At 37.8% G+C, this 23,962-nt stretch overlaps 1 protein-coding gene across 8 annotated transcripts in view; it reads left to right on the forward strand.

The window, feature by feature from the left end:
• The window catches only part of Dmd (dystrophin), a 1,613,500-nt gene that overhangs the window by 1,561,927 nt on the left and 27,611 nt on the right, over nucleotides 1-23,962 (forward strand). For all 8 annotated transcript variants that reach the window (XM_023715436.1, XM_023715435.1, XM_023715434.1 and 5 more), the window contains 3 exons: nucleotides 3,877-3,942; nucleotides 5,035-5,100; nucleotides 7,775-7,933. In XM_023715436.1, the coding sequence (XP_023571204.1) occupies nucleotides 3,877-3,942; nucleotides 5,035-5,100; nucleotides 7,775-7,933 (291 nt within the window). The remainder of the gene's footprint in view (nucleotides 1-3,876; nucleotides 3,943-5,034; nucleotides 5,101-7,774; nucleotides 7,934-23,962) is intronic.

Raw genomic sequence — 23,962 nt, forward strand, 5'->3', positions numbered from 1 at the left:
AGACAGACAGACAGACAGACAGACAGACACAGACAGAAAGAGACAGACAGAAATGTTCTTGGTACCTATGATCTATATATTGGCAAACAATGTGCCTGTTTTAAAGTTGTGTGGGGTTTTTATATCACATTTCTGGTATTTCACAGTATACAATATCAAAATATTTGTTTAAAATCATTTAGTTCTGTCACATAAAAAGGCAAAATAATAACCGAATTGGAAGACAGGTTTATATCAGAATTCAGCTTTTCATTGTTTCTTTTTTATTTTTCCACCATGTAATTTAAAGTAGATCCTGTTTTAAAACCTGTAGTGATAAATGCAAACTACTAATTGGGGTTTATTTTGTCTTTATTTGCATAAAAGAAGTAGAAGGCTTTCTTTCCTTTCTTTTTAACAACTGCATTACTGTGCTTCTTAATTTTGAGATATAGTAGCTGCAAGCAGCGAATTGTCTGATTTCTTTAACCTTTGCTCTTAAACAACTTGGGCAGTTATTTAGATTCAGTTATCTTCCCTGAATGCTGATAACTGTTTTCCCTAACCCAAGTAGTCTGGTTGCAGAAGTTAGAAGCTTTCATAAATAAGAACCTCTTTTTTTGGCCAGCTCAACCCACCGTGGGGGTGGGGCTGGGATGGTTCGTGATGCCAGGGATGGAACCGCGGTCCCTGTGCGCTTACCTAAGCTTGCCTAGCTTTAGACCGCTGAGCTATCTTACCAGCCCAATAAGAACCTTTTAAAAAATTGATCTGCTCAAGTTCTGTGCTTGGTGGGTTTTTGATAACTAAACATTTACTCTCTGTTGTTATTAAGCTTAACTAAATAAAAAAATCCTAAAGATAAATATGCTAAAGAACAGTTACTAAAATGTATGGCTAATGGTAGCCAAGATAATAAACAAAAGTAACTAATAGTTCCTTGAAAGGAAAGAAGTGGCTGCACATAAACTAATGAAAAGAAAACACCATGACAATCACCTTAAAGTAATGTTCTTTAAGGAGCTATTTGTCTAAAACTTTGACATACCTTAAAATAAATATCCTGTATTAAAATATCTTTTTTGGGCTGGGGATGTAGCTCAGTGGCACAAGCGCCTGCCTTGCAAGTGCAAGATCCTGAGTTTGATTCCTGGTACCAAAAAAAGATATATATATATATATATATATATCTATATATATATATATATATATCATACTCCCTATATACCTTTTTATGAAAAACTGGTTACCTATGCAAAAAGAATTAGGGAAGTTCTAATTTGGAGGGAGAAAACAAACTCAGCTGGCTGTTTGTTTTCTTTAATATCATCATTTTATTAGAGTCTTTGCTCATAGACTTTTTAGTAATATATAAGATCTATTTTAAAGCTATCCTACTGAGATAGAAAAACCAGATCCTAACATGTTTTATTTTGTAAGAATTCTGTTTAATGTCAATAAATACTATAATGGTGACAATATTCTATTTCATAGGGACCACTTTTCCTGAGATACAGATCTTTTGTTAGATAAAAGTCTTCTTTGCTTGTATTTGTCATAGAATTTCAATTAAATCCAGCATGAGACTTTTACATTGGTTATCCATAAATGGGACAGCCCACCAGTGTCTTATGAACTATGCTGCTTTGAAATCTAAATGGTGAAAACATTAGAGTTTTCACAAAAGGGAGAATGGAGGTGGGTGAGTTGCCTTCTGCTGAGTGGGTTATTAGTAGTAATAGGAAGTAATCTTTCCTGGTATATGGTTTTATATTTAAGAGGTAAAAAGCAGGTACAGTATTATTACCTTCCTTTGGAAGTATTTTTGAAAGCTTTGCGCTTAGTTTTATTTCTGGATGAAGTGGTTTTTTATTTTACTAACTCTGAATTTTAAAGTGATTCTTCTCTGACCAGTACTCCCTTTTGGCTCATTTTCTGATTTAATAAATGCTTCTCTTAGTATGTAATTTTTAAGACTTCTGGTTATTATGAGTTCTTGTGCTTATGCATGCTGCGATAGGTGCAATGTACATTAATAAGAAAAAAACATGGAATTATCCTTGAGGCTAAGAATTAAAGCTTTGTATATAAGATTTTCTGTAAAAGATTGTATTAATGTTCTTTGGATTTACATGCCAACTTTTCTTCATGTAGTTTTGCTACAAGCTCTTGAGTTTTCTTCTCTACCCTACCACAGTAGCAACTATTTTAAGAGAAAACATTACTAACATATTTTCCTTCATGGTGGGCTTTTAGCATATAAAATATGTATTGAAAGATTCATCTCTTGATAAGATAATGCATATAAATAAAACAATTCAAGTATAAATTCTTTTTATCTTCAGTGAAGATTTCAAAGCAAACTTTAGCATTTTTGTAATAATGAGCTATTCCAGGATTCTAGAAAATTAGCAGATTAACTCTAAAGTTATACTATAAATGTTCACATGGAAGTCTTTGGATCTGTTAATTGGATAGTCACCCTCTGGTTTTCTCATGAAAAGTTTTGATCTTTTACACTTCACCTAGACAACACTGGTCTTATAAATAAGACCTTTATCTCTCAGGAGAGACTTACTGTTCCCTAATTCATAGTGATAGTGTTATAATTACTGCACCCTATAGCTTCGTTAAGAAATATGCATTTCTGATACATTTGCTGTGTAGACTCAGTTAATAGATAACTTCATTGTTTTTGATGTAAGAAAAAAGAAACCACTTTCAGAAAGTTCAGCCCAACAACTCCTTGAGTGCTGCTTAGATGTTAGCCAGAGCCATGACTGAACATGGTGCTGTTGACTTTATGCTTTCTGCCATCAAGAGAGAAGTAGAGACCTCCTGTCTTATTCCAGTTAATATGGAAAGCACAGGCACAAATTGGTTTTCAGAACAGGTGACTCCACCAAGTTTAATCCAAAAGATACCATAAAAAGTTCAAAGGATAATTAGTAGATCAGATTAGGAGAGTATAAAATAAGTGTTAACCCTACCACAATTTTACCCTTGGAACTAAAGGAAGGTAGGTTTTATTTATAAAAAGCATAGTAACTAGTCATGCTAATTCTTTCCTCTTGTTTTCTAATCTATATTAGAGACTACGTTGTTCCTAATAAGAATCATTTAAGATTGGCATGGTGGTATACCTTTAATCCCAGCCTATGATCCCAGCATTTATGAGGCTGAGGCAGGAAGACAAAAAGCTTAAGGCTAGCCTGGGCTTCTTAGCAAGACCTTGCTTGTATAATAGCCCCCTCCAAATATTTGTGACATACTGTTGAACTTCATCATTCTTTAAAGCATTGTAATATGATCTTGGGTCAAATTGGCGGTATATCCCTGCTATCAAACTATTAGAGATAAATTCCTGCTAGTGAATGTTGCACAGACCAAGAAATCCCAATAAAGGACTCTGAGGAAGTCGTAGACTAAAGTGGCCTCTTTGAAACTAAGACTATTAAATGTACATATAACTAGGCAAATGTTTAGTTTCCAGTTGACAAAAAGATAGCTAATATATGGCACAGGTATGAACTGTCCAAAATTTTAAATCACATCAAGTTAGCACATTTTCAGTCCCATACGATATGAGAAATGGCAATTTAGGAAGACAGAGTGCTACACACAAATTTTCTCTCTGATGTTTTTTTATAATTAAAATTGTCCAGAGAAGTTTTTGCTCTGTCTTTATGGCATTTGAGAAGACGAGATAGATGAGAAATCATCTTTCAAATCTGGATTTAAAAACACTTGCTGCCCTCTATGATATTAGGATCAATACATGATCCACAGAATTAGGATAAAAGCATTCTAGGCCATGTATATAGCATTAACTGTGTGGTGGGGGTTTTCTCCATTAATGGATGGTATCTGTGACTAATCACATTTTCTGCCTTATAGGCCTGCCTCGTCCCCTCAGCTCTCACACGATGATACTCATTCACGCATTGAGCATTATGCTAGCAGGTATGAGACTAGTTGAATGCTAGGCAAATATTGATTGAAATAACTAACCAAGGAAAGCTAACCTATAGTAATTTTAAACAATTCTTTCTCCCTCAATCTTGTCTGATTTCTACTAATCAACTTGCCCTCTAACGTGCATGCTATTCCACTGCATGTTGTTTTTGGACACTAGCGTGAGCTTTGTTCTAGAACATTCGTACCTAACTCTAGCCTATATTAAAACATTTCTGGTAGCTTTGTTGTGTTCTGTATATACTGAGCACACTTTGACTAAATTGGCTTACAAATCATCTACCCACTTTAGAAAACTGCTAGATTAGGCATTAATCTGTGAAGAAATGGTACTTTGTTGTATAGTGAATATGAAATCCTCAGATTTCCATTTGTGTGTTTATTTTATATGATTTACTGGAGAGAACAATTAACTTTCCTAACTCTTGGACCTTCCTATTCTACCTTCTTTATGTTGGAGATCATTTTTATACCTAAAAACTAAATCACTAATTATATCTTATGCTTGTTAAATAAGTATTCAAGAGTTTGATTAACATTTTTTAGTTGTCAGAGGCTTTATTATTACCTCAGGTGAAGGAGATTTTTAAAGATAAAGACTGGTGGCTGAGCATTTAGAGAGCTTGCTGTGAATCCGTCCTTTCTTAATATTCTGACACTAGACATACTGGTCAACTGCAGAAAGCATTAACTAGCTATATAAGTCTGTCATCGGTAGAACACATTATTTTAAAAAGGGTAGTGTAAGGTATGGGGTGCATTTATTGTTAGGGAAGCTTTTCTTCTGAAAACAAAGACCTGTTCTCAGTGAAATGAAGATCAATATGTGGGGGACAAAAAGCCAGCGATGAAATATAGTTTCCCGTAGAATTTATATCCGAAATACAAAGATATTGTCTAGTTGTGGTCCACTAAACATTGCTTCAAATGGTTAAGCCAACACACACATCCTTTAATTTGAAGAATTCCTTTCTCCTCTTGCCATGATTTATCCTTTAGTTTTCAGGAATGTTCGATTAGGTCTTGAATAGATTCTAAGACGTCACATAAGTTTTAATGAGCTTTTACGTTTTTTATCAGGCTAGCAGAAATGGAAAACAGCAATGGATCTTATCTAAATGATAGCATCTCTCCTAATGAGAGCATGTAAGTATCCCGTCTCTTTTTACGAAATGTTCCTGACAATGAAATTGCTTGGAGGGATTTAGAGGTAGGATAGCACAGGATATAGGAGCTAGCATCGTATTCATTTGATCTTTCAAAGAGCCATTCATTTACTTTGCTTCTTTAACTCTTTAACACCCTGGCACAGAATGAGCTCATCCAAATTCCGGCATTATCAAAAACTGATTGCCTTATTCTTGTCGAAACTTACTTAATACCATGTCATTATAAATTGCACAATCCCAAACACTTACCTTAAATACTTAGATTTTGACCAAACCTGCCCTATATTTAAAGGGATGTGATATTCATTTTAAAGTAATAGCTACCGTAATTTTTCCACTGATAAAAAGTGGAAATGTGATCTTGGTATATATCAAATTGCTATCCCCATATGCTAGGGTAGTTGGGTATTTTCCTCCACAAATCAAGTAGTCAATTTGCGTGAGTTAGCATCTATCTCAGTGGGGTTTCAAAAGTGTGGCAGTCTTGGGAAGGATTTCTGGTGGGACTCCAAAGCCAGGTCTCAGTGAGTGGGATAATAAGCTAGAAGTGGCAGAGAACATCGCTATGGCAGGACAACAGAGGCTGCATGCTAAACACCAGGTACAGTATTCACAGTATGGAGCACAGGGTGTGTTGCCATGAACTCCGCAGACTTTGATCAGGGTCTGAAGTGGAGAGAGCAGGTTATGAAGTGAACACTTGAGAGGAAATGATAAGGATCTGCCATCTGAGTAAAGAATGGAGAGAGAGAGGAAATCAAGTCAAAGTACAGTTACACTTTTTAATTTGATAAATTGGGGGAGTTTCACCATCTTGTCATGGATAATATAGGCAAAGAGAAGAACAGTAATTTTATCAAATGAGAAAGAACCTTCATGAAGGTTAAGCTGAAGGAAATTGTATCTAAGTGGCATTCCACATAACTAGTTATTGGAGACATGAGAATAAATCTTCTCATAGCATAAAGGGGAGCAAAGAGATTCGAGTCAAGCCAAGACTCACTCATCTGTGTGCGACTGAGTTACTTCAAACAAGTAAAATACCCAGCCTTTTCCCAGTCATGATACATTCTCTTCCTTAGTTATTGTGAAAGAGTATTAATGGTATTCACATATACAAAATTCTTTGACAGGAAAATATGTGACCAAAGAATCAATCAAATGTTGAATGATTTGCTTCTTTGGCTCATTGATTTTGACATTAGAAGCTCTGACACATTCAAATTAATTCAGATTGTATCCATGTGACAGTGGCTTGCCATTCATTGCTGCCTAAGAGAATAGTAAGAAAGACTTAATGACAGCGACATGTTATGAGTGGGAAATCCTAGCAAGAAAATCTCAGAATCTTGGAATAGGAATAATAAATTAGGTGGTAAAACTGCTTTTGTTTTCTTTTTAAACTAAATGTAGCTTTAGCTCATTCTCAGGACATAAAATCCATTTTTACTCAGTGTAGATGGTAAAAAACAAAATCGTGGTATTTAGGGGCATGTTTTAGGAAGTGGTTTGATGAGTTGGTTAACTTAATATTTCCTTTTAGTACCTAATAGTTATTTATAGTTGACATCTCTACTACTTATATGGCTTGGTACATCAAACTAATTTAAATCAGGAGGACTTTTCCCCTTAAATATCTGATTCATTTTTCAGCATAAAATTAAGTGATATGAGCAGAAGAATATGAAGCTATCATCTTAATGATATGTGAACAGAAACAAAAAGCTTTAGCCTGTCAGTGATAGCTCAATGGCCAAGGTAGGCAGCGCACACCTGCAGTTTCTAGCTACTGGGAAAGTTGAGGTTTAGGAACTGCTTCAACCTGAGAGTTCAAGACCAGCCTAGGTGATAGAGTGAGACCCCTTCTGAAGACACACAGGCTTTTCAGGAGACTGAAGTGATGGACTTCAAAAATAATTTCTCCTGGGTATTGGAGGGTTCCTAGATGCCAGGAAAGATTCCATTTGCCTCCCCAAATACAGACCCATTAATACCCCCATTAGTCCTTAAGACGTGTTCTGACCAATGAGTTGCTCTGTCTTCTTTTAATCATTCACCATAACAGATTTTCCTCCGCAAGTTTTGTTTTTTATGTAAATAGTAATTGAATGAAACAATTATTTATTTACAGTTTAATTATTGCTCCCATCCTGCCTCCATGACTTTTTTTAAGTTAATTGGATGACTGAAGCAACACCTTTTGGTTACGTTGCGGTGTCTACTCCATTATTTTAAGGCCTGCAGATTTTTTCCTAGTCAGTATTCACAATAGTGTGGGACAGTAACCAGGTTATCTTGACAGACTTGGAAGCAAAAGGCATTAAATGGCCATTATTATGACATTAATATTTATTAACTATTGGCTAAACTGTCTACATAGAGTCCCGGTATTTCCATAATGCTACTTTTCACTTATCCATGTAAACAGGCCAATTTCAACTAAAAGTTTAAGAAACACTTTGAATTGTCATCAATAGAGTGGTAGACCACAACCTCAACAGGATCTAAATGTCTTTCAAAGCAGGAAAAAGGGTCAAATTAATTGTTAAGAACAAATAAATGTTTCTAATTTCAAATACACACCTGAGTCCCTGACCCCCAAAGCAAAATAAAGGGGGCAAAAAACCAAAACCTTTGATTTTATTTTCCAGAGATGATGAACATTTGTTAATCCAGCATTACTGCCAAAGTTTGAACCAGGACTCCCCCCTGAGCCAGCCTCGTAGTCCTGCCCAGATCTTGATTTCCTTAGAGAGTGAGGAAAGAGGGGAGCTAGAGAGAATCCTAGCAGATCTTGAGGAAGAAAACAGGTGAGTTTTCTTTCTAGCTTTGTCATTGGTAAGCAGAGTGCATACTTTTGCACACATAGAGAAGCACCAGGAATCTTCACTTAGAGTCATTCTGTGTCTAATTGTTTGCTAAAATGATCTGTTTAGCTCCATTTGCAGATTCTCTCTTTTTTTGGTTATCTTCAAGAAGAAAATGAACACAACAGTATGGATAAAAACTCATATTTTAGGTGTTGGTGGGGTATATGATTTGTTGCATGTGCTTCAGAGGCTTGTTTTTTTTATTTGAGAATAGAGTATAAGTAAAAAAGGAAGTCATTTTAATTTTATGGTTATATAATTTTTACATGTTTTGGGCTATATTATCTCAAGCATTTAAGAAAGTAGATTCATTGGCTTGGTCATATTTGGGAACAAATTATTTCATCTTACTATTCATCATCAAATGCAGAAGTCTTACTTTCAACCATCATAGATTAGGGAGAACCCCTCACATTGCCAGCTGTTGCCTGTAAAAGGGGTTCACATGAAAGTAGCAGAAATTGTAGAAGAGGAAAAAAAAAGCTCAGAAAAATTTACAGTGATGCAAAGCGGATAAAATTATAAAAACCCGGGGTATTGTGTGGCATCAGGATAATGCAAACCACTAGACTTTTACTTTTGTATCACACTTACTGTATCACAGGTCCCGTGGCTAAGAAAGCAAAGCAGTCATATCTAACCCACAGTGTCCCTTCTTCAGACAAATGCCACCAGGCAAGTCTTTAAAGGAAGGTTGCTCAAACATGTTGCACTTAGGACCTTTCATCTCTTTAGTGTAGCCTAAGGCACTAAGACTTCTTAATCCTGGTGACACGCTGCGTCCCAGAACCAGTGCCCTGTGGGAGGATGTCACCTGAAGATGAAAACGTATACTGCCATTCATCCAGTCCTTTCTGCTGTTACTCCCTGCCTTCTAGCTCTTCATACCTCAGACCTGTGACCCTAGTTCCTTATCTGGTTTGGCCTCCTTTAGTTTCTCTTCCACCCCTCCAATAAACTCTCCATAATGACTCTACTTGCTCTTCTTTCCAGAACCAAGGCTTATCATTACATTCTTTCTTCACTGGATATCTATATCTTGTAAAAAAAAATCCAGCTTCTCATCTGGGCATTCAAACACTGCAGTTTTCTTTTGCCCTCCTTTTTCAACTTCGTTGTCTTTTCTGCTCCCTGTGTTCTAGTTATGCAGTTGTAGCTACTATATCTCAATACACCCTGCTCTCGTCTGCTTTCTGGGTCAAGAATAAGCTTGCTTCTCAGCCTAGCTGCTAGCCCACAACCATCTACTGCCATTCTGACAAAGGAGACCTATCCATCTTCTCTGACCTTACTCAAAATAACTTTCCCCACAGAACCCTCCTAGAGCTCTGCAGTTGAAGGTCATTTGTCTTTTCCTTTTATTACCAGAACTCTTTGGACTGTATCAGAGAACTCCTTGACAGTTTGCCTCTTTATCAGTGACTATCAGTACCTCCCAGTAATAAGATTCTCGAGTGCCTTTGGGGTAAGGGTTGTACCTTAATCATATTCATTGCCCTATAGTACCCAGCTAGCATAGTATGAATATTTAATGAATAAGTTTAATGAAAACCTCAAACTATGGCAAGGTTGTCACATGAGTACCATCTAGAAGATAATATAGTACTTTTTTGTTGTTGTTGCAGTTGTTTTATGAGAACACTGTTTCGCCTAACTGTAAGGTTGTTTGAGACTGAAGACCACATAGTAGAGAAAACCTTTTCTTCCACTTCATTAAGAATAATTATTAGTGGTGTCTAATCATGTTAAATCTGTAATTCTTATGGGGTCAAAATCAGAATAGAAAGAAAATGTTGGACTTGACATTGTAAATAGAATTTGATGTCAGAGGACTCAATATGTGTTTCAGTATGATTATTGCCAATGTGATATAACTTTTTACTTATTGGTCAAGATCTCTGTCTTGTTTGTTATCACATTCTCCTTCTATACTATGATAACATCAAAAAGAGCGTGGTCAAGAATACTAATGTATAGTATTTATATCTCATTTTATCATCTTCAGGGCATGTTTTGCTTTTCTTTGTTTTCCAGTGCTGAGAATTGAACCAAGGGTCTTGTGCATGCTAACCACGCATTCTACTGTGGAGCTACACTCCCAGTCCTGTATTTTCAGAGCACTTAAATGTGTTTTAGGTCATTTAATCTTCCTAAAAGCTCTATAAGAAAGAACTTGTCTCTTTTCTATAGATCAGAAAACACAAACTCAGAGAGCTTCCTGGAGCTTGCCCTAGATTCTGTAGTCAGCCAGCAGTAAAACTATATTCACATTCAGATTTTTCTGACTCAAAATAGTCAACTCTACCTAGGACCAGGGCATGAAGAGGAGTTGATATATGTAGGCCATGTTCATAGAATTGGGGTTTTTTCCCTGAATGAGCCTTCACTTGAGGGAGTATTTGTAGGAAACAAATGTCTTCTAAAATAAAAAAGGTCTTCTACTTGTGGGACAGTGGTAGCCTCTTTACTCCAAAAGGTGTCCAAGTCATTTTTCAAGAATGGTGTGGTTTGTTTTTGAAAGAAAGAACATTATACCATGGCCACTAAGAATTCTGAAATGTAGAATTTGGTCTTGTAAGTCATTTTGACTTTCAAGAAAAGGTCAGTAGGAGCGTCCTTTCCCTCTACTTCCTCACATTTTCACATCCTACCAAATCCAAATCAAGGTCTCCCCAGAGCTCTGGCCTAAAAACAATGTGTCTGGTTGGTTTCCTTTGTTCTGTACTTTGCTGTTCTCGCAGTTCTGCTCAAGGAGCTTCAGCACCATCCCTTGCCTTCATGACCTTTGCACTCAATGTCAGCCAAGAAGCCTTTAATTTGCCATTTCCTGTCCTTCCGCTAAGGAAACCCAAGAAGTCGTTAGATGCCCTTTATCTGTGCCTGTGAAGCTGGCTATTTCCCAAGTCAGAATTAAGTGGATAAACAACAAACACAAACTTACTTTGAGAGAAAATAGGATTGGTATTTAGAACTGAAATTGTCCCAAGGGTTTTGGATGGGTATTTACTATATCAATGTGGATTCTATGTTCTTTCATTCTGTAGTTATGACTTCTCTCCAAATAACAACAAGGGAGAGAGAGGCTTGGAGGCCTCCATTCCTGAACAGTTATCTTTTTGAATTTTGTTAATTATTCTTATTCATGACATCACCTCAAAGTCCCCTGAGAAAACAGAAAATGGCTGTTTTGGAAGTGTCACAGGGGTGTCTTATCTCTGTCATTAGAATTTCTTTTCTCTCAGTTGTTGCACATAGTTTTTGATAAATATTTGTTTAGTAAATTAATGCATAATGAATTGAAATGAAGCCGAATCCATTTTGTGTGTAGCACACATGCATGCACTTTTGATGAAAATTGTTTTATAAACCTAATTGCTTAGACAAAAAGCCTTTCATTGTCTTTTTCCTGCTCATTTTTAAGAGTACTTCTTTTTCAGGTGGCCTTGATTAGCACCAACATTGCATTGTTGTAAATTTAAAACGTTAAAAATTTATTATCCAAATCCAAGGTGCTATATATCTCTCACACTGATTCTCTGATTCTTAGTTTATGCCACAGAGATAATACTCAAGCTCTGAGCAAAAGCTAAATCCAACTTTTTTGGAGGGAGTGTTCCTCCTAAATTTGGACAGCTAGTAATATTATCAAAATATGTAGTCTTAAATTTTTCATTTCAGCATAATATTTCTCACTCATTATCACTGATAATTCACATTTATCTTTGGTAGAAACCAGTTGAATGTTGGGAATTTTCCCCATCCTATATCCTTAGCGTTGCAAGTTCAAAATTGTATTTCCTATGTATATTAAAGTCTATAGTCTTTGCATTGAAATCTGCAGCATTCAAATTCCATTGTATTTTTTATACTGTCTAAATGAATCAAGGCTTGTTCTTGAAATCCAAGGTATGACTGTAGCAATGAAAAGATGTCCTTTATAAGACACAAAGATTCATTGTCATTCCACTACCTGCATAGCACATTGATTAGGGTGTTCCCAAGTCTGCAAGGCAGGTAAACACTAAACTGATTCTTTGTGAGGTTTAAAGCTATTTAAAGTTGTTAGTAATTGTCATGTGACCACAAGGAACTCTGTAGAGTCTTCTACTTGATTTCAAATACTTTATTGGGTAATCAGAGCTTATGTAGCTTACATTTGGTTTTTCTCTAGCTTCCCCATTCCTCTGGTGATTACGCAGGACCCTGTTCTAGTACTAGTTCTTTACAGCCTCAGGAATATTTATAACCTCTTCTTTCTGTAGTCCATGTGTGAGCCTATAGTGATGGTCAGAAAGTGGCTGAGCAGGAGGAGGATGGGAGTGGGCATTCCCAGCCAGGGATAGATGTAAACCAACATGCCAAAGAGGGGTAACAAAACATACTTCGAGAAATTACAGTCATACCACACTATTATCAAGGCAAATGGGAGGAGATAAGGCTGGCCAGTTAGACAAGGGCTTGCTGAGAAGGCTGTAGCCCAATCTGAGGAGTTTGTGCTTCCTCACGTAAGACAGAAAGCCTCTTCTGTTGTCATGCAGGAATATGGCCCTTAGATTTGCTCCTATGCCCATTCTTCTTTTGTCCATGCAGCTTAAATCTGTACACTTAGATTCATACCTCTGGGTTGGGCTGACTTTGGAAAGCCAATGTACTGGAACCAAGTTTGGAGGTATTGTGGGAGCTCAGGAAAGAGGTGATGGGAGTCTTAAGTAGGGTAATAGAAATGGGAAGGACAGGCTGGATCTGAGTGGTAATTTAAGGGAGAAATAGGGCTGCTTGAATGGGTGATCTGATGTGTCTAAGGGAGAAAGGAATGATTCCCGGGTCTTATAAGTGCATGACAAGATGATAGCTCTTTGAAACTGAGCCTGACAATTGAGGAGTTGTGGTAGCAGGTCCATCATTTAATTTAGCAGGATCTGTGGTGATACTTCATCCAGGGCTAAGAGGCTGAAATATGATGAATTGGGCAGGGGAAAGGTTAGGTGGAGTCTGGGTGACCTCCCCATGAGTAAATGTCTCAGAGTCTGTGAGAAATAGAACTTGGAAGTTTGCAAGAGTGGTGTGGGCCAGAGATGTTAGGTCTGTGAGTAACCAGCTCGTAGACAGTGCTAAACAGAAAAACACTTGCTTTGGTAGAACTCTGGAAAATATGACCATTAAAATGTTTATTAGGATGTACCAGATAGCTCAGAGGACTAAAATGCCTGATTAGGCAGAGCTCAGTGGCCAGGGTTCAATACCCACCGTGCCATGCCAGCCCTGCCCCCGGAGCACACAGAGACAGCGATTGAGCCTGGGTGTGGTGGCGCATGCCTGTAATCCCAGTGCTTGGAAGGCTGAAAACAAGAGAATCACTACGAGTCCGATTTACCTAGTAAGACTCTGTAGACCCTGTCCTAAATACAGAAATTAAAATGTTTATTAAATTATGTTTAATCTTTTAACATGCATTTGTACAAAAATTCATAGGGTTCAAGAAGGCATATAGAGAGGAGAGAGTCATTTTCCAACTTTATCTCCTGCTTATAATGTGTCTGGCTCTTCAAGCTACCATCCTCTATCAGTTTCTTGTGTGGCCTTCAAAACATATTTCCTGTGTAGGAAAATATCTGCAAATGTATTTGTGCTTGTGGGAAATAGTTCACACATTGTTATGTAGTGTTCACCCTGGTCTTTTCCTTTAACTTAAAAACCCTTAATTAAACTCCACATGCTAAAGAAACATGCCAAAAGAAGAAGAGCGGGGAGCTTGGGAATGATGAGAACATTTTCCCAGAAGAGGCATGAGGGAGAAGGGTTAAGAGCCAGGGCACAGCAAGAGCCCCGACTTTAAGTAGAAGAATCTCCTCTGAACACAGTGTGGTAGGTGAGGATTTGGGATGGAGAAAGCAGAGGAGGGGAGAAAAATGGAGTGAATGTAACTATGTCCAGTGGACATTAGTGGAAAGAAGTAGAAGTAGATTCCCATCACTGTTCCCACTTTCGTTCTAGATAGAGTGGTATATGAGAAAGTTAATGAAATGAGGCATTCATGTCACTTGGCAACGCTGGCCCCAAAACAAAAGGCTGCAGAGGCTTTTTAGATAAAGAGAGCTCAGTTGACCACATAAATCAGACAGTCAAGGCCTTTTATGGCTAGGCCGAGGAAGAGCTGAAGGGTAAATATGCTGCATTTAAAAAGCTGTGTAAGAACTGGGTCAACTGCTTCAGCCTTACTCAGGCAGGAAGGACAGGTATGTGTGGGCGAGATGGAGTTCTCAGGATTCAGAGGATCAGTTTCTAAGTAGTAGGTCCAATTTAGTTTGTCCAGACTTAGTCAAAGTCTAACAGGACTAATTCATAGCATCAGTCCATGGAAGTAAAGGGTTAGATCAAAATGACAGTTTAAATCTCCCTTTCCCTTAATTTTCTGTCTTTTTCATTGCTTTGTAACATTGAATTGCATTCAGGTTTCTTTATAGCTTTACTTGTGGAACACCATGGGGTTTAAGTCCAAATACTTGAGCAAATAAAGTGAGGGATATCTGATTTTTAGAGACTGCCACCGTTACTCTATTCCAGGGTTGACAGTATCTTAAAACTCAAGATCATAGAAATCAGAATAAAAGTCAGATTGTTTTCTGGTGAAATCTTAGCAGGGAAAATTGGATGGCCATGAGGACTGCTTCATACTATAGAAAAATTGAAGCACCCCACTGGTGATTAGAATATTCGCATCATCACGCACAGTCATTTTGCTAGGACACACTAGGTCAGACTGATGTTCTTTTAATCCAATCTCCCCTTTGCAAATTGCCTTGAAGACCCTTACTCTCCTGTGGCCTTCATTACCAGGCTGTGCAACTGCAGTAGAATTGACTGTGCTGTTGGCTTTGTGTAGGTACTTTCCAGGCCTCAGGATATAATTCCATTCAATTCCACAGATAGCTACAGAATGCTTAATACAGTTTTTAAACTGCCAAGACTACTAAGATGAAGAAGCCTTGTTTCTTATCTCCTGGAGTTCAACATTTAATAAAAGACATTAAAATATAAGCAGTTTATTATAACCCAGTGTAACAAGTGCTCTGAGGGCACGAAGGTGAGTGATTAATTTTCTTTGAGAGTGTGATCTGCACAAATGGAGTTTAAGGTTGAAATGTGGATAGGAGTTTTCCAGGCTGAGAGAGAGGGAAAAGGTGAATGTTCCAGAATGATGGAACAGAGAGTAACATAAAGCATGGAATGAGGAGACTAAGAGGCCAACAGGATGGTAGGTGAACGTCTGGCCTTTGCATCGGGTGTGGTGGTACATGCCTGTAATCTCAGCACTCCAAGAGGCTGAGGGATGAGTCTAGCCTAGGAAGGAAACTTAGTGATTTAGCAAGACCTTGTCTCAAGTGGAGGGAAGAGACCTTGTCTCATAGAAGGAAAACAAGGATTTTGTAAAACATAATAAGGAGTTTGAATTTTATCCTGAACTGTTAACTGAAAAAAATCACTGTAAGAAGGGAACCAATGCCCTGGCGATTGCTAGTTGTATAGTGAGACAATCCATTGAAAGATACCTTAGGCAAGCAAAGAAGGATGGAGAAACTGGAAGGTCCCTGCATGAATGAAGCCAGGGAAGAAGCAGAGGGAGGAAGAAGGTGACATGCAGTGTTTCAGTAAAGGAACTGGGAAAGGATCAGTCAAAAAGAGATGAAAACCAATGTAGTACACACCAGAAAAGATGACTCATTTGCAAAGGGTTTACTGGATAAAAAGAGAAAAAATGTTTTGTGAGTACATTCAAATGGAAATGTCCTATATTAATTTTATGTGTTCACTTTCCAAAAAGGATTTTTTCAAAACCTATAGCAATAAGATCCCACAGTGTATATAGTAGGCTAATGAACATAGTAGAAATTGGCATCATTGAGTTTCAGATTTTATGGGCACTTCCCTATACCCAGGTAGATAAAAGGGAACAAAGATTTATCTGTTGCATAGTACTGGATGTAAGAAGCGTGCCACATCCTAAGGAAAGGCCATACTTTTCTGGCTCTAAATAATCATTACCACCACAACAAAAAATAGCAGTCCTTTGAGTGCTTGCAGTGGACAGGGGCTATTCTGTACATATGATATCTTATTTACTCCAACAACTCTGAATGAGGAGCGGTTTCTAAAGATGTGATGGGGACAAAGGTGGAAAGACACTGTACAGTTAACAAGTGATAGGACATAGATTTGAATTCAGACAGTCCTGAACTCTTGACCAGTGGTCATCTTGGAATGATGATTGCTTAGTATCCTTACCAATGCTTTTATAACAAAGACCAAGGGAAGTTTTTATGTGGCTTGTTCTTGTGGCTTTTGATAATTATGGTAAGCTAAACATTAAAGACCAAAGCACTGGGGCCAGCGAGATAGCTCAGCAGTCTGAAGCGCCTGCTTTGGCAAGCTTAGGCAAGCACAGGAACCATGGTTCAATCTCTCTCCCCACCTGTCCCCCCACACCACATGCCATTTCAACCTAACCCCAGGGTAGGCTGAGCCAGCCCCCCTACACACATACACTAAAATAAAATAATAAAGACCAAACCAATAGGGCTGGCCAGATAGCTCAGCAGACTAAAGCACCTACTTTGGCAGAGTACAGGGACCAAGGTTCAATCCCTGGCATCACAAGCCATGCCAGCCCCGCCCCCGGGACGCACTGAGATGGTAACCGACACTTGGCCTTGTGGCGCACGCCTTTAATCCCAGCACTTGGAGGCTGAAAACAGGAGGATCTCTATGAATCTGATTTGTGTAGTGAGACCCTGTAGTTCTCTAAGAATAAAGATTGGTGTTGCCTAAAATGTTTTCTGCAGAATATCTTTGAGAGGATTAAAAAAAAAATGATTCCAAGGGCAGAAAGCCTTGAAATTGCTTGTATTAGAAAGTCATAATTATGTTAGCATTTGCATTTTGAGTGAGGTTTTTTTGTTTTTTTTTTTTCGGAACTGGGGATTGAACTCAGGCCCACGCGCTTGGCAGGCAAGCACTTATTCTACTGAACCATCTCCACGCCCCCTAGCATTTGCATTGAGGAGTTAGAAGAAATCCGATTAGCTTTGTTTGGCCCAGTGCTGCTCATTCTTGGACCTTGAGCTTGGTTACATTGTTGTGTGGGACACACTTTGGTAAAGAAATTCAAGTCAGGCTTAAACTTTGAAAACCAGCCAAAGATGTAGGCTAGTTGGCTTTCCACTGTAGGTGTTAAAAAGACTACTCTTGGTCTTTTTAGGGACATCAGAGCAAGTAGCTGTAACATTTGCTGTAACAGGTACCTGCAAATGAAGTCTAGATTCTTCTCACAAAAGCAACCTCTGATATGCTGTCATAGTGAGACAATTGCCCTGTGTAGCCAGAAGCCACATTGATTTAGTCAGTTAATTTCAAAGGTTAGGTACTAAATAGTTTCCTTTGGCCATCACAATATCCCACTGAATAAACTGACTTCTTAGTCAAAATGCCAACACACGTTTCCACCAATGACTTGATACAGTTAGCTTGCTGTATGAAGTTCTTACTTGCTAACTAATTGAACTTTGAAAGATGATTGCAAAGGCCAGAACTTGTTTCTATTCAGTTATAAGTACATCTTTCTAAGTGGTTAGCTGTGAAGGTCTCTGGTTGCTTACAGCATCTTTTGGCTCTTGATATGAAAGCATATAAGCAATATATGGAAAGATATGTCTCTATCTCATAGCAGGAAAACAAGGCATAGTTTTCAACTCTAAGCTGGAATTATATGTTTAAAAGATATGTAGCTGGTATATGATCCTATGTAATGCTGCTTGAGGAAGCTGGTTCACGTCCTGGTAATGAGACTTGAACAATAATAAATGATCAGTATATCAACCTTGCACGACTTGGTGTTTAGCAAGTTCTACTTCATAGAGCCTCGTAGCTAGCAGACTCATCCAGAACATTATTTATTTATTTATTTATTTTTATTTTTTAAATTTTATTGAGAAACAAATAGCAATGAGACGGTTTCAAAACCAATTAGTAGGACAGTTTCAATAATTAATACATTGTGTATTGTTGTCTTCATAGTGGTTATTCATAGTACAAGATGCTGACATGATATCCTGTCCAAACACTATTAGTACAAATCTTTCTTCTCATTGAATTAAGAGAAAGTAGCTGTATATCTATCCTAAGTATTTTGTATATACAGATACAAAATGGTCCTTCATTTGTATCTCCTTTTTTGTTTAGTTCTCATCCAGAACATTAGAAAGACCTTTGTGGAATTGTGGAAGAGGATTCTAGATTGAGGAGCAATGAGTTGTACATGTGTGGCAGGTCTTAGAGGAATTAGAGGCCTGTGCAGAGAATTGAGTCCTCCTTAAAAAATAAAAGAATGTATACGGAAAGAATGACCTCCTGCTGTACTTGAGCCTACTTCCCCATTAGCAACCCAGTTAGAAATGATTTCCTCATATGTATCCCTTATGTAAATTGGTAGCTTCTGCATTTGGCTAACCTCACCCATTTTAGCTTTTACTGCCTTTAATAATTAAAAGATAATCTTTTAGGTTGGTGATATAGCTCAGCGGACTAAGCGCTTGCTTAGGCAAGCGCAGGGGCCATGGTTCGATCTCTGACACCACATGCTGCGCTGGCCCCACCCCACCCACCCCCAGGCATGCTGAACCTGCGATAGAGTTCTGGGCATTACAGGTGGCGCATGCCTGTAATCTCCCAGCACTAAGAAGACTGAAACCCAGTGGATAGCTATTAGTGTGAGTTGTGTAGTAAGACCCTGCACACGAAAAAAACAAAAACAAACAAACAAAAAAACAAAAACTTAAAAAAACAAGATAACCTTTTCTTTTGCCTCCAAGTTCTGGATTACCTTATTTGTTGCTGCTGTAACTAGAGGTCATGAGGAAATCCATATCATTTTCTTGTGATCTCCTAAGGAAATAGGGTGATCATTTCTAATGTGGAAATAAATGTATTTTTGGCTGTAGCAGTGGGCATAATTTCCATTTATTTTACATTTGTGTAAAGTTTCTTCCCATGGTCAAACTAACCAACAGCACCCACATTAGAATGTGCGCTTTTGAAGGTAAGGGACAGTGTCTTGCATATCATTTTCTCTGCATTTCTGGCTGTATAAATGTGTTTCATAAATGAATGGATGAGTGACCTTTGGTGTTTTCCTGGTACATGATGGATTTAGGGATTCATTTTTTTCCCACTTTCTTGTTTTTCTCACTTCTTATGTTGTTATTCATGCCCCACTTTAATATGCAGTACCCGATTAGGCTGCGATGTCATTTTCCACTAGACAAAACACTTAAATTGTTTAATGTAACCTAACCTTGAGCATCTTTGAGAGCTCTTTTTTTTTAATTCACCACCTTATTAAGTGTCTGCATAAGTAATTTGGTGGGCACTTGTATATCACTTTTCTTTTGTGTATATGGGTTAAAGCCTGATTTCTCCATAGTAGAAGAGAGCATTATTTATTATTTTCACTAGAGAAATATTTTCTGGGCTATGAGAAACAGGGTTTTGAATCTGTAGTATAGTTTCTTATAAGAGATTTATTGAAATATAACTTATATACTATCTATTTTACCCATTGAATATATATATTTCACTGGTTGTTAGGATATTCACAACAATTGAGCAAAAACGAGTACCCATTTATAGTTATTTCTCCTTTGTCTCACAACCATGCCACACTCCCAGTAATAGATAATTACTATGATACCTTCTGTCTCTATGGATTGGCTTACTGTGGACCTTTTGTTTAAATGGAATTATAGACTATGATCTTTCGTGACTGTTTACTTTCACTTAGCATAATGTTTTCAAGCAACATTTCTGTCGTAGCATGACTTAGTCCCTCATTCTTTTTTAATGCTGAATAACATCAGTGTATGGATATACTACATTTCAAAAATAGATTCAGAAGTTGACAGACATAGGTTTCTTTCCTCTTAATAGCTGTTAGGGATAATTCTGCTATGAATAATCATGTACAAGTATGTGACTTATTTTAAAGAAATAATTATGTGATTTCTTTCATTGTAATAGAGGAATCCATAGGATCAAGTATGGCAAGAGTGTATAGGGATGGCCAGATAGCTCAGCAGACTAAGTGCCTGCTTAGGCAGAGTGCAGTGGCCAGGGTTCAATCCCCTGCCTTCCATGCTGGCCCTGCCCCTGGGGCATGCTGAGAGGCAGTTGAGACTGGGCATGGTGTGCCCGTAATCCCAGCACTGGGGAGGCTGAATATAGGAGGATCACTATGAGTCCAATCTACGTAGTGAGACCCTGTAGACCTTGTACTAAATACATTAAAAAACTATAAAAAAAATATGGCAAGAGTGGTTAGCAGTATATCATAAGAAGTGAAATAGGATTTCCTGTTGACTTTACTGGGAGAATTTAAGGCATTCTAACTACACATGAGGGACTGAAACTGTAACTCACAAAGCTTAAAATTATGATTCTCCTTGAAACTATTACAGTTTTTGCTGACCACAGACAATAAAAGTTTGATATTTTGCTGTATGTGTCTGAAAACTGGAACACATTTTTCCCAGTGGTGCTATTCCTGGGGACTGGGCTACCCCAGCCCTGAAACCTCTGTGCTCCTAGTGCGCCTTTGGAATGTTGAAGAGTAGTCTTTGGCATTAGATACAGTAGGAAGGATTTCTTTTGAGTTCTTCTCTTCTTGTGTTGCATTTTTGATAAAGTAGAATTATTGTATAGATAACAATATGGTAAACCCTGATCAGGAATCTTAAAAAATCTGTATCAGTAAAGATAAACAGAAGCCAATTAATATTATCAGGTTATGTATCTTGGAATTAAGGTATAGATCCCTATGTCAGAGGCATATCCAGAAAACAGCACACCCAGCTACATTAACCCTGTAGCTTTGGTCCATATATTCTGTCCCAGCATTAACCTGTGGCCATGGGACTGTTTTTGTCATATGCATAGCATGTTCAGTCAAATCCCAGGAAATTTCTTAACTCATTGATTTTATTTTGCCCATATACTTGGTTGCGATACAATTACTAAGACAGATGATGGGAGATAGACAAAAATTCCAGAATTTGGGAGTAGCTATAAGTGCTTAGAGGCTAACCCTTAAGTATATATAGGGGGGATTTTGAATGATGCATCCCTTTCTAAGCACCTACAAGTCTATTTTGTGCCAAGCTCATTGTCTTTTTTTTTTTTTTTTTTGAACCGAGGATTGAACTCAGACCCTTGCATTTGCCAGGGAAGCACTTATTCTACTGAGCCATCTCCCCAGCCCCATCATGAAGTCTTTTTGTTTTTTTTTAAAAAATTTATTTATTTGTGTGGGGGGCAGCTCAGCCCACCAGGGGCGGGGCTGGCTGGCATGTGGTGCTGGGGGATTGAACCACGGTCCCTGTGCTTTGCTAAGCTTGTTCTAAGTAGGTGATTTAGACCACTGAGCCATCTCACCAGCCCTATCATTAAGTCTTAATAAGTTGTTTTCATTTCGGATCATTTAAGTGCTGTGTTTTGAGAGGGAGTTTCCAGTACACCTGAGGTTCCAAACTAAGAAGTAGAAGATACAGAAAGAAATGAAAATAGGAGCAAACGTTTCTTGATCATGTAGTGTGGGTTCATCATGGTTCTAAAAGTTTTGCCTATAGCATAAAGACCATAATGCCCCGTAATCCTCTTAATGGCATTAGTGCTGAGTTGGTTGTCTTGCCTCAACAAAGATTAAATAAAGGTCTTCCTAACTCCAAGACCACCTCTCAAGCCCTGCTTTAATACCCTCCTCAGTCATAGGCAGTCAAGACAGCAAAAAGACAATGCATTTAAACATTATACCATTCAATTTTTCTCCTGATGGAACAAAACTTTTTACCCCTTTACATGTTTGGACATCTCTTTCCAAATGCAGATGTCATTGGAAGAAAATGCCATATTATTATAACATTCCAGTAAATTTTAAAGGTCTTACATAAATACATTATACTGAGCACGTTTGAGGAGGAAAAGGATTGGGATTAAGAGCTCTGAGTGTTTGAAAGTAGGGCAATATGAAGGGAAAAGGATCAGAAACAAGAGCCTGGGGGGGTACTGTGCCATTTTTACTGTTTTGCTTAAGGCGGATGTAAAATATGTATACTTGTACTTCCTGTTCTGTGAGATTCTTCTTAACGCTAGTAATAAATAGCAAGGCACATGATCGTCTTTTTCCACCTCGTTTAGTGGTTTTTGATTTGGGGCTTGATAAAACCTTGACATTACATCTTTAAATATTTTCATTGTGATTGAAAAGGCTCTAGAATTTCTGGTTTTTAAAATCCATCATGCTGGCAGAATAATTTGTCTTCCTTTTTAAACAACTGCTATTTTGCTAAATGTATAGTTACTGGAACCATTCTATATGTATTACCACAGTTGCCTCAGTCTAGATTTTAGTAGATGTGATTTAATTGTTTTTAGTACTATGAGTGGGTAAAGCTAGATCTCTCTGGGCCTATTTCTTTTAGATGTAGGCCTTTGTAGTTGTTCCAGTTGACAAAATAGACGATGTGTACTTTGCAATTCAATGTAATGTACAATACTCTAAGAAACAGTGACAACTGGAGGGTAACTTTTATTTCTTTATTATTATTGTTTATTGGTACAATTTAGAATTAAATAATGATCACATTCATCATAGGGAATCTGTACCTGTACATGATATATTCTGATTCTTCTTTTTCCCCATTTCCCTCCCTTCCCATCAGCCCCTCTTCCCCTCCTTATTTACTCAGCTTTGTTTCCATGTTATCCTTCCTTATATACCATTATCCCACTTCATAATTACATATAGCAGGGAAGTTTTACTGACACAGTAAATAAAATATACTGAAATCACTTGATCTCTCTACACTAATAGAAATTACAAAAACATTGTATGTTCTTTATCATACATGTTGGTTATGATAGAGAGACACAAGTCACTGTTAAAGGTGCCAGATCTATTCACATTTTTCAGCAAGTAGAGGTAATACAATAAGCCTTGCCAATTTAATTCATTTCTTCTGTCAATTACTTGGTTAGGAAATATTTATAAATGTAAATTTGCATCTAGACAACCGCAATTATATACTTTGTGACATAAAATTAATCGGATACATCTACTTAGTTGTAGAATGGAAGGATTTTCACTCTATGGAGAATAAGAAATTAATATTGGGTGGGAAACTTTTTAGAATGACTGACTGTAGGAAAAAATTATAGTGACAGAAGCCATGTGCAGTGAATTTGAATCAGTGTTCTTCAGGGAGCTACCAGAAAAATATAATTTACAAGATAATCAAGAATGTAAATAGATTCTCTGTGGAGGCCTTGGCTGATCACTGACATACTCATCTGTATTGAAATGACTGCATCTTAACAATTAGGGAACCAGCAGGGGTGAGATGTACCACTTCAAGAAAAGCAAACTGGAGCTGGGGAGATGGCTCAGTAGAATAAGCGCTTCCCTGGCAAAGCGCAAGGGCCAGAGTTCAAATCCCTGGTTCCGCAAAAAAAGAAAAGAAAAGAAAAGCAAACTGTATGGCAGTACCAATATAAATTGATAACTGTTGGAATTGGTAAATTTTCTACTTGTGCTTAATGTTTAAAATAATTTACCTTGGAGAGACCAACCAGATAGCTCAGTGGACTAAAGTGCCTACTTAGGCACGGCACAGTGGCTGGGGCTCGATCCCCAGCGTGCCGTGCTGGCCCTGGCCCTGGAGCACACTGGGACAGCGATTGAGACTGGGTGTGGTGGTCCAAGCCTGTAATCCCAGCACTTGGGAGGCTGAAAACAAGTGGATCAGGAGTCTGATCTATGTAGTGACACCCTGTAGACCCTGTACCAAATACATAAAAAATAAATAATTTACCTTGGAAAACAGTGATAAAGTAACAATCACTTCTGATTTCTGGAAATACTCTCCC

This window comes from Octodon degus, unplaced genomic scaffold, assembly GCF_000260255.1.
Source record: "Octodon degus isolate 3935 unplaced genomic scaffold, OctDeg1.0 scaffold00041, whole genome shotgun sequence".
NCBI classification, from domain to species: Eukaryota; Metazoa; Chordata; class Mammalia; order Rodentia; family Octodontidae; genus Octodon; species Octodon degus.